We start from the raw sequence: 11,374 nt of genomic DNA, 5'->3' as shown, positions 1-11,374 counted from the left end.
TGGATGGATCATGAGAAAATGGGGCCTTGAGTACAGACAGGGGGGAGGGCTCCCCCACCTTTTCTCTGTAGGCGTTTGGAGTATGTTTGTGGTCTTTTTATATTTGCCTTTGGGACGTTGTTTTTGCCTTTAGTCACTTCTGGCAGTCTTCAGGCTTTTCAGGTCTGTTTTTAGTCACCGATTTTGGATGTTGTGTCTCTGTTTCTAGTCACTGTGTGAACATTTCTAGCTCTCTAATCCCTGTTGTTGGACATTGTGCGTGTGTGTGTGTGTGTGTTTTGGGGTGTTTCCTTTTGGTTTCTAGCCATTCGTGCGCGATTAAAAATACTTTTAGTCCTAGCGAGTCAACTTGCACTGCTTTGTGGTCAAACAAGCAAAATGTGAACAATGACTCCTGGCCCATAGGAACACTCCATGCACGCGTTACACATTTGCTTTCCTCAAATTAAATCAAAATTAATGAGCCTCCATTAAACATATCCATATATATATTTTATTCTCAATACGGCAAAATACAAAGAATATTCAGGACAGACTCTCATTAGTCACAATTAATACTCACTTCACAAGAATGCTTTTAAATTACATAACCTAAGTTTGAAGGTCAAACTCAAGGAGTACCTTTAATCATATTGCATCCATCATATATAGCATCTTTATCATCGGTTCTCTTAAAACTAATCCAATTTAGACTATTTTACATAGCGTATGCTGCTGGTCTCACTTCAGAGACGACGTTTAGAAAAAAGGTGTCACTCAACATACTGTATAAACTGCTACAACTGTTCTGATGCGTAGAGAAATACCTCTGTTTCAAAAGACATGTTGGACCAATTGTTTAAAAGGGTCAGTAAATACATCTCTCTCATGAGGAAGAAACAGATGTGGTTTTACATAACAGGCTGTACATGCCACCCGTCCATCCCATGAAATCAGCAATATACATTTCGTGAAAAGTACACGCCTCCATATCAAATACAGAGAAGACAAAATAGTCACACTTGGATCTAGAGACATTAATGATTATGTGGTGACATGACACTGAGACAGTAAAGCAGAAGACAAAGTATACAAGCACGGTAATAGAATGAGAGAGAAATCAACTTGATATACAGAGTTTAGGAGACTGGGATGTCATCTCTAGGAGCGTGGAAGAAGAACACAAAAAGCCCACAAATGGGGGGGGGGGATTGCATAAAGTATCTCACAAATGTATTTACAGCATTTTTAAATTTAATAAAAATTTTATCCTGTAGTAGAAATTCACCCTCAAAAGAAATGTTACATTTACAATTTATACATTTGTATTTAAATAGAAACATGCAAGTCCTAATAAATGGCAAAAAAAAAAAAAGAAAAAAAAATGTTACCCTGGATTCTTTCAAGTTAGAATATTAATTACTTACAATGAAATCTCATCATAAACAACCCCAAAACATTTACATCTTCTTATTTCATAAAATGGTGCTCATTATAAAGGCAAAATAGAAAAAAAAAAAAAAACATTAAGCAAAAGGGGCAGAAAAATAAATAATTGTGAGTAGCAAACAGTTAAATGAATCTAATGCTAATTTGTACATCTGACTATAAGATAGTGTAGGGAACACAAGGCGCAGACCTGTACTTACAAAGTGTACCAGTGTATGAAGACATTGACTGGGCTGGCAAAACCCACAGAGGAATTCCTATGAGAAAAGTGGCCTCCGGCTTTAAGTACAAAATGGCTCAAGCCATCTGTGTTTGGTTATAAAAACAGATCTATATACACATATTATATACTAAACCAGTACACAAAATTGCAAAAGCTAAAGGCATTGGACTGAGTTAAATCGGTTTCTCGCTGAGGCAGGAAAAAAAAAAGAAAAAAAGAAAAGAAAAAAAAAAGGTGGGGAAAAAAATCCCAAGCCTAAAAATAATGTCTTTGTTTCCACAGAAACTGATCCTTTTTTTTTTGTAAAAAATCCTGCATAGATTAAAATAATACCTCCTCTGACTTTCTGTTTTTCAAGTGCAAGAGGAAATAACAGTATCCCCTCCTACAATAAAGGTCAGGGAGCCAGGCAAGAAAACATAAAAACACACAAAACAGGTCAAACCTGGGCCAAACCGTAATCATTAGGATTCATTTTGTCAAGATGGTGTAAAAAAATAAATTAAAAAATTTAAGGTTTAAAACACCGACAAAGTGCTAGAAAAGTAAAGAATCACACAGTTCTTTCACATCCTGGCACTTTTAGTGTTGTTCAAACGTATCCGCCGTCAAGGACATTAATCAGCCAATTGTTTTCCACGTATACAATTCAGCCCAGGTTTTAGAATTTCCAGCATGTTTTCGTAGGAATAGGCCTGAAAGTAACAAGAAAGGACAGTCCTTCATGTCATTAAGCATTGCAAAACTCCAGAAAGGTCCACTAAAATCCTGGGTGCAATGTTAATGTCTTCATTTTTAACCACTGTCTGTTTCGATGAGGCTTTTAAATAACAGAAATGTTCACATCTGGACAGCTGACGCACACAGTTACTGTCGTTTCTGGCCCACCTGCTCAACCATATTAACAACTACCTGACGCGTTTATTACCCACTGTCTTGTAATACAAGTATGATTAAATTTTAAATAGGAACAATTTCATATACAAATACTTTGCATCTTATAAGCCCTGCTGCACCCTGTTTTAAACATATGCATTTGTAAAGTTATACCTCTGCTTGGCCAGAAGGAAAACAACTGCTTGGTATATATATATATATATATATATATATATATATATATATAATAAAATCTATATTAGCTGTTATACTTCTAATTTGAGTTCTTTAAAAAACAAAAAAAAAAACAAAAACATAATAAGTTATATATGCAACACTGCTAGTCTGCGTCACTGATGGGTTTTCTTCTATAAACAGCATCTTTCCTTTTAGATGACGTTGTCAAATTATTGGTCACACAGGCCCAGTAATTATAAACTGCAATGTAAATATCTGCATTGTATACGTGAATCTTCAATACTTAAAAAGACACTCCCTGCTGTTCCTTAGAAAAATATACTGAGCAAGCGAGGGGAATCGGAAAAGAATAACACTGTCTGGAAGTGACTCCTTGGGAGGAAATTTCTCAATGAATCATCAAGCTACACATTTAAAACCATTTATGAGTGAGGCGACTTGTATTGTGGAGCTTCAGAGAAGCAACAAATCTCTTAGAGAGAACATTAACGTGGCCAATTTCTTAAGGCTAAGAGCCCGAATGCTCACACTAGTGATCACTGCTCCTAACATCCAATAAAGACTAACATTTGACCAGCATTTCCATATCGGACAGGAATAAAAGTAGTTTGTGATTCTGAAACACAAGGTGACGAATACACTGATAAATATAACATGTATAAAAATGTGTGTCAGAAGTAATAATTTGCAGTGCACAGTAGCTCTAAGTCCTTAAATTTCGCAGGCATACAAGTTGAACCTCTAGTGCCTTAACCTCTAGCTTAATAAGTGATGCCCACCACCACCTTTATTCTGAAATGTGGGGCTTCATTAAAAACTGAAAGGCTGCAACATATTAAAAAAAAAAAAAAAAAAAAAAAAAAAAAAAAAAAAAATTCTTTGTTGCCAGCTACCAATAATTATTAAATGGCTAAAAATCACAACTGTTGGCATACAAACAAAAACCAAAAAGACAGGAAAGATTAAATAAAAATACAATTATTCAAATATGACAAATGACTGTTCCTGTAGCTCACATACAAGGCACAAAAACCATAAAGAGAAACCTTCATTTTAAAGCACCTTTGGTGTTTGTCGGAGGTACTTTGGTGAATCAAAGTAAAAGAAAAAGCCAAAGTAGCCTATAAACCAAACCCCATTTTTAGTGTCTTTATAATAAACATTTCCGCACTTTCAAGCCAGAGAGATAAAAACACGGCCTTGAAAGGTTTCGTAAGAATGTCGATATTCAGTATGAAGCGTGGCGTTGCAGTTTGGATGCTTCTCCCTGTGTGGTGCCGTCGAAGGTATGACATGTTTCTAAGTTGCTCAGTGTTTATATTTGGCAAGCTGGTGTAGAAAATGGACACAGTGTTGGAGATATGTCTGAGGAGTTCATAATGTGTGTGTGTGTGTGTGTGTGTGTGTGTGTGTGTGTGTGTGTGTGTGTTTAGGAGGCGGAGAGGTGGACTGTGTGTAGGGCTGGGTATTGAACTTCAATACATTCATGGCACCAACCGAACTGCTTCCATCCTATCGTGTATTGAAAAATTCCTTGTCAACAAAAGCAAAGTTTAATCCCTAAGCAACGCTGGACAGTGCAAGAGTTTCAGATGTGCGACTAAAAATTAGAGTGTGTGTGAAGGTTAAAAACAGTTTGGGCATGCAAGTGCGACACCGAGTAGGAATGCTGATGGATTCTCAGCGTTTGAGCCTATTAGTAGTGGAAGAACGCAGAAAGTGAGATAATCCGGTTCAGAAAATATAGTCGTGGGGTTAAATATGGGGTGTGTCCTTTCCATCTTTGCCGTGTGTGTGTTTGTGGGCAGGACTCAGTGCCGCACACACACACACACACCAGCTGAGGAGGAGAACAGACAGCCGAGCTGAGGTGAGACATGGCTCACGTGCAACGTGTGTAAGTGCATTCACAAGTAACAAGTCCATAAAAATTGCTCATTATAACAGCTGTTAAATAAGCAAGCTTCTCTGCCAGTTGCCAAGAACAGGGTAAAACCCGAGTCGTATGCTTGGTAAGTTGGAATGCAAGTTTCGTTTTTGTCAATAATGATTTTATTAAATATACGTCAAGAAAACTATTGAGCGGGAACCGTATTGAACTGAAGGGGTCGGAATCTGTACCAAATTTTTATTTTTGTGATACCCAGCCCTAAATGTGTGTGTGTGTCTGTGTGCATACAGTACATAACTGTGTTTGTGTCTCACTGGGGTCAAGAATGTGTCTTTGAGCACATGCTGCTGAACACAAGAGGCTGAGGTGTGGATGTGTGTGGAAGCAGTCTGCATGGGGCGAGTCCTTGCTAGGGAATAAGCTTTGCGTCCAGGCGCAGCCAATGTAGGCCCTGCCGTGTGTAACGCACCAGCTCTGTCATGGTGCTGGTGTTAAAGATCAGAGGACTCATCACCTTGTCCAACTCCAAGAAGAACTCTGAGAAAGGAGACACAGAGACAGGAGCAACATCAACTTAAAAGCCATTAATAATGAGCCAAGTTTAAAGTCGGGATCTTATTCCCTCTCACAAACACAAATACTAACAATTTAATTTGTGTTTGATAGATCGCAGACATTCAAGCAATGAAGGTGATAAAATGTAAATGCTCTAATATGTAAAACTGGGAGTCATATTTTTTATATTACACCAAACTGCTGCCAGTTTCTAAATGAACTACTGATTCCACGTGGTCTGTTTTACACATAATTAGTCAATAATCCTTGTGGAGAAGTATACCTACATGCTTACATAGAATATTTTGATTTCATGGTGGGTTAAGTTGGAGGGACTAGCTAAGTAATATCAAAAAGACGACAAAAGCTTAATTTAAATGACAGAGTTGAGCACCTTACTAAGACTGTAGTTGGTAACCTCTACCTCTGTGGGCAATCCTGGCCTCAGGGGCCGCTACTCGGAACCTGGAAGATACCAATTCACTGTATCTTCCCCCACTCAATTCTCATCTAAGATGGTATGTTCCCACGTTTGACTGACTGAAAACACGTGATCAAGGTAGTATCAAGGCAGTGGGTAGGGCAGAGATCCTCAATGACCAGGCTCTACCTAAGCTAACAGAAAGGCAAAACAATAATTAAAAAAAAAAAAAAACATGACGGAAAATCTTACCTTTCTGCTCCTTGGATAGTTGCTCAGCCTGGTCCCAGACCTCGGTGGCGTACAGGAAGTTGGAGGTGACCTGGACATAGCTGGCAGCCATCTGGTGAATACGCTGAGGTATGGTCACAGAAGAGCTGGCACTACTGCTGCTGCTGCTGACTGACGAGTAGCCACCGGCCGTGCCAGGGGATAGTTTGGGAGACACTGGAGAGGGCATACCTGCTGCCTTACTGCATTGGGAAACGTACCAACATGGTGATGACTGGTCAGTAGAGGCTTAGAAGCAGTTAGGTAAATGTTACTTTTAGAAATGGCACAAGGTACACAAATAGAAAATCGTTGATAGCAAGAATTTATGGAATTGCTGCCTATGAACTTACTGCAGAGTTCTCATACTTTAAAAACGCCAAATTTGCTTTTAAGTAGAGTAGTTTTCCTTAACATCCCCCCCTCACAGTGTGGAAAACACAAATGTCCCCTTTACATTTACTTTTAATTTCCCCACAGATTCTGGAGGACATGACTTACTTTCCCATTCCAGGAGAGGGAGCCTGGGTGTTACTCAGAGAATTCTGCAGAAACAAAATCAGAGCGTGATGTACAGAGAGAAAGCGGGTTAACACATGCACATGAAATTAATATTTTGTCTTAGGGTTTGCCAAGTAAAAGTAGATTTCGGTCTGCTGGAAACAAACGTACCTTCAAGTGTTCAGTGAGTGTTTTCGAGTACTTTAGTGCGCTGTCTTTCCTCAGCTTGAATAACCGCAGGTAGAGGAGGGATTGGCATCGTAGGCTGGAAAGGGAAATGGTAAATAATGATCTAAAACTCCTCTGAAAAGAAGGGCATGACCACAGATTGTGTCACGTTTAAATACACGATAGAATCAAATGGCAAGCACCTTCAGTACTGTGAGTTGAAGCCCACGGACAAGACAACACCTTCAGCACATGCACTGGAAATGTAAGACCTTTGTCAGTCACCATACTTACCAAAGCACAGCTAGCCTCTTGTCTGCTGAAGTGGCATCTGGGGCCATGTAGCTTTTCAACTTCATAGTGTATCTGAGTGTACAGACAAAACAAACAGTTAGCCTTTAGGGGAAGCTATTTGGTTTGGAAGTGTGTTTCGCTGATTTTCTGCACTACACAGAGGAGAGACTCTTCTGGTTTTAAAAAGGCAAAGCAAACTAAATTCGGGCCAACTACAGCTCACCTTAAAGACAAAAGTCAAAAAGGTGCTAACAGCATAGTTAGAGCAGCCCCAGTACATTATAGAAATTCTTCCCCAATTTTTCTGCTTTATAGGTAGGAGGCTGCGTTTTTCCATCAAGTGATCAGAGTTAATTATGTTGTTGAAAACAAAGGGGAGATCAGCTCATGAGCCAACATCTTGGGATCATTTTTTTTTTTTTTTTTACCTTCAGCTGGAAAGATCTATGGGAGGTATGGATCAGTCTTGGGAGCTTTGGGGCTACTACCAAAAGAATGTCAGAGACATAATCACTCGCGTGTTTGCTAAAGGGCCAAAATGGAAGGACAAAGCCAGAATACAGGGCCTTATCTGCTGAAACTGATCCACTCCCAGCCCAGCAGAGGCACTCAGACCTGAGCATTCTGGATTTCTGAGAGAGAATGAATAAGAAAATGTCGTCTACTAGCACAAATCTCTCCACAGTAGGGAGTTAGTAGAAGTAGTTTGAATTGGTCAGATTTGAAGGAACTCTGCTTTATCTGAATTTGACTATTATACATTTCTTTGCATTTATTGGTATTATGAAATAGCTGGTTTATTCTGATTTCTGATATAAAATATTAAAGTGTTACAATTTCTATGCCTTGTTTAGCCCATTGTTTCTACCTAACATCCAGGCTTCAACTTAAGACAATTTTATACCCTTTCACCTCATCCTTGTAGGTGTGGTTACAATAAGAGACTAGTGGCCTCAGCTGACTCACTCAGTGCAGCTTGATCCTTGTTGAATTTTGATGCCTACATTTTCCAAAATGCAACTTGCCCTTTGACAGTTCATTCAGTGAGTTGACAAGCTCACGCCTTTGTCACTCCAGTCTTTAGCCCCAAATGGTCAACCAAATGTTACGACAATTCAGACTTTGCACAGCTCCCTCAAAAAGCTTTACACAACTTCTCTACAAAGCAGTGGTCTCCAACGATCAGTCTGTAAACACACTGCTGTTCCCCTTTAAATTGCAGTTCTGTGACAAGGATGACGGTAATTATTTTTTCTCCTTACTTGATGAGCTCCACTGTTTCAGCATACATGGGGAAGGGAGACTTGGCCTCCTGGGCACTCTTCTCCAGAGCATTACCACATTCAATAAAAGACACAACAGCATCCAGGTAGTAAACCGCTTTCTCAAAACGGTCCAACTGTGAAAGAAAAAGGAAAAAAAAGTTTTATTTAGTTTATTAGTTTTGGACAGTATTTAACCTATTGAGTCACATACTGCATTTCCTTGTCAAACTGTTTCAACAGCCGGGGGGGGGGGGGGCTAAATGCTATCCACACGTGACTGTAGATTACACAAGGCTATCTTTTAACTCAATGACACTGGCAACAGATTAGTCAATTATACTTTTTTGGATCTTTAACAAAATGTTAACGAAGGTATTTTACAGTTTTCCCTTTCGTATTTTGACGTAAAGCTCACAAACTGTGAGAGCACAAAGAAAGAAATTTGGCATAGGAAACTGAATCTTGAGTAAATAAACAGACAATCACGACAGTTCAGCATTGATGGACATCGATATGTTCATTTATGCAACAATTGTAACATCTTAGTTACAGCAATTAGATTCTCACCAGTGCATCGGCATTGTGTTTAAGTTTCTTGGCCTCCTGTAAGTAGTGATCTGCTGAATGGACTCTGAAACAAAATTATTAACAGAAAAACTAAGTTAATGGCAATAAAAACATTCTCCAATCTCCTTAAACATGATTTCTTTGATAAAAATCCAACTTCTCAAATGAAAAAAAAAGAAGCAAAACTATGTTGTTTTCTTTTCCGCAGCATGAAAAGGACAGACTCCCCACAGCGAGCCCTTAAGAATGGAAATTTACATAATCTTTCCTGCATGCAGGCACATCTATTCATGACCCCCCGCAATCCCGTACAATTTTATGCATCAAAGGCAACTCTAGATCTCCACAGCAGTTCTTTCTGTGTGTCCTGCTGAGGGGGGTTATCCACAGTCGAAAGAGCTCCTCTTACCTGTCCTCAAACACCAGCTTGGATCTCTGAGACTTGGAGCCCTCCGTGGAGAGTGGGGGCACAGCCAGCTGGTTATCGCAGCCCTTTGAGGATTTCTCCTGTGGAGAGAGCATGCGAGAGGGAATAAAGTTTCAGAAAAAAGGGGGCCTTGTGTTTGAAGTGGATGATAAAATGTAGAAAAGGGTGGCAATTGGAAGGTGGGAAATGTGCTTGAAATGTAGTGTGCTCTATGGGCATATCAGTCTGCAGTGGTTAGCTGCAGGTTAGCGACGTGGCGTAAATACGGACTCATTAGTGACTTCTATTATATACAAAAAATGTAAATCTTCTGCACTAATACGCACATAAAGTGCACACATACACAAACTACGTTCTTGAACACGCCCAGTCTTCCCCCAGCAACAACCTTTCTTTTCCTATGCTTGCTCCGTTAGTAAAGTTCCCGCAGGCATACTGCACAGAAAGATTACACTCACACTCGGCAGCGTTCACAGCACTTGCCAGGTATTCACACGGACAGCAAATGCCCGGCAATAACGTTGCCCGCACCCACCTTGCCATCGCGTGTGCTGCGTCCCTTGTCCTCTCCTTTTCTGTGTTTGGAGGTCGAGTTGCCCTTCGTGCTGTGGCTGCCTTCTTTTCCGCTTCCCGTCCCACTGGACAAAGATGTGGAGGACTGGCTTACTGTCCTCCTCCGACTCGGTTGCTCTGCCTTGGGCGTCCGCTGTGGACCTGAGATGGAAGGAGAGGGGACCGGCTCCTCTTTCTTCTCCAAAGACCTCTTAGACCTGGTGCGATATAAATCATCAATGCAATATATGCGTTTTTATATCATTTAAAAGGCCTATTGTGGCAGCTCTACATTATTCCACTGAAATATTAAAGGTTCCACATAACTTAACACCAAGAACACGGCACAGATGACGTTAGGATAAAGGTTAACAGGGGCACATTAAAACAAGCAACCTCACTGAGCTTTATTGCTTTGATTTTATGATGCTTATTAGACTTTATGGGGTTTATTTTGAGAGTTATAAGAATAGAGAAAGAAACATCTGGCAATCTTCATTTTGCCAGGGCAAACTGAAGTCCTGCTATCACACGACGTATTCCTGGTGTGCTCAGGGTTTACTGTAAATTAAAAGCAGAAGGAAAAAGAAGAATACTCACTCTTTACTGCTGTTTTTGTGATGAGATAGAGACTTTTCCTCTATCTTGCATCGCTTGCTCTCTGGCTTGGTGCCTTCTTCATCATTCTAAAGAAAACAAAAAGCACGGACACATTAAGAGAGATTTATTGGAGTGTGCAAATGCTACAGCAACTGATCGGAAGATTTATATAAAATTGAAACCTAGCACTCTACCAACGTACAGTCCAACATTATTCCAGCAATCTGCTGTTACATTCAAACATGACTGCAAGATATCCTGTCTTGGAAAACGTGTTTATGATGTTGAAGTAAAAGGAACACACATGCAGTGCGTTTACATAAACTTAAGTAACCAGGCAACAGTCAGCTTTCTCAGGAAAGCTGATTTCTTTACCGTCAAATGCGAAACCGGGTTTCTGAAACTGAGGTAAGGGATTAGCGAAATGCTTTCTCACAGCAGAATTTTCCAGAGAAAAACGATTTCTCTGCCATGTATATGTGTAACCAGGTTTCTAATCTGCTTTCTCTGACAGTGCATTTGTGTAACAAACGGTTGCAGATGCAGGTTACAGGCAGCTGAGTAAAAGAACGAGGGAGTGATCATTAACGGAGTGAGGCCGCCTCGTTTTTAACTCAAAGTCCAACAGAAAATATTACATAATAACATAAGTCACTTTCCCTGGGGATTTTTTATTTTTTTTAATTCAGACAGTTCGCACTGTGGATCTCTCCCCTCTCTCTCCCTGCAGCACCATAGCAGCATGAACACAGCCAAAGAAAACAAAATCATGAAGCAGCATTTTCACTACAAAGTTAAAATCTGTAAGACAGGCTTCAAAAATAAATCTGATTAATCTTTAGCTGCACCTATATGTGGATTTCTAATAAACACATTTCTTGAGTGCATGTAAACACACTCAAAATGACTCTACCTTGTGTTTCCTCTTTGCCTTGTTGGAGCTCTTCTCAGAGCTTTGCTTGCTAAAGTCTTTGCTGTCCTTGTCTAGAGAGTCATCCCGCTCCACTTTGATCTCCACAGGCTCCTTGTAGGGCCGCCCTGGGATCCTAGACAACAAGGTGAGATCTACAAGAAAAAAAAAAAGGAAAGGGAAAAGGAAGGGTCGCTAAGGTTTTGCTTGGTCCAAAGTAAACACGTG

At 40.0% G+C, this 11,374-nt stretch overlaps 1 protein-coding gene across 4 annotated transcripts in view; it reads right to left on the bottom strand.

The window, feature by feature from the left end:
• Positions 1-479: 479 nt before the first annotated feature.
• aff4 (AF4/FMR2 family, member 4) overlaps positions 480-11,374 on the bottom strand; it is a 31,724-nt gene continuing 20,829 nt past the window's right edge. For all 4 annotated transcript variants that reach the window (XM_067491921.1, XM_067491920.1, XM_067491923.1 and 1 more), the window contains 11 exons: positions 11,150-11,301; positions 10,237-10,322; positions 9,620-9,854; positions 9,067-9,164; positions 8,658-8,721; positions 8,088-8,224; positions 6,826-6,897; positions 6,535-6,628; positions 6,364-6,407; positions 5,845-6,065; positions 480-5,153 (listed from right to left, as the gene is read on the bottom strand). In XM_067491921.1, the coding sequence (XP_067348022.1) occupies positions 5,026-5,153; positions 5,845-6,065; positions 6,364-6,407; positions 6,535-6,628; positions 6,826-6,897; positions 8,088-8,224; positions 8,658-8,721; positions 9,067-9,164; positions 9,620-9,854; positions 10,237-10,322; positions 11,150-11,301 (1,331 nt within the window). In that variant the 3' untranslated portion in view covers positions 480-5,025. The remainder of the gene's footprint in view (positions 5,154-5,844; positions 6,066-6,363; positions 6,408-6,534; positions 6,629-6,825; positions 6,898-8,087; positions 8,225-8,657; positions 8,722-9,066; positions 9,165-9,619; positions 9,855-10,236; positions 10,323-11,149; positions 11,302-11,374) is intronic.

The sequence above is a fragment of the Channa argus genome, chromosome 22 (genome assembly GCF_033026475.1).
Source record: "Channa argus isolate prfri chromosome 22, Channa argus male v1.0, whole genome shotgun sequence".
In the NCBI taxonomy this organism is placed as follows: Eukaryota; Metazoa; Chordata; class Actinopteri; order Anabantiformes; family Channidae; genus Channa; species Channa argus.
Note: the sequence above shows the minus strand (reverse complement) of the source record. Positions and strands in the feature narration are given on the sequence as shown.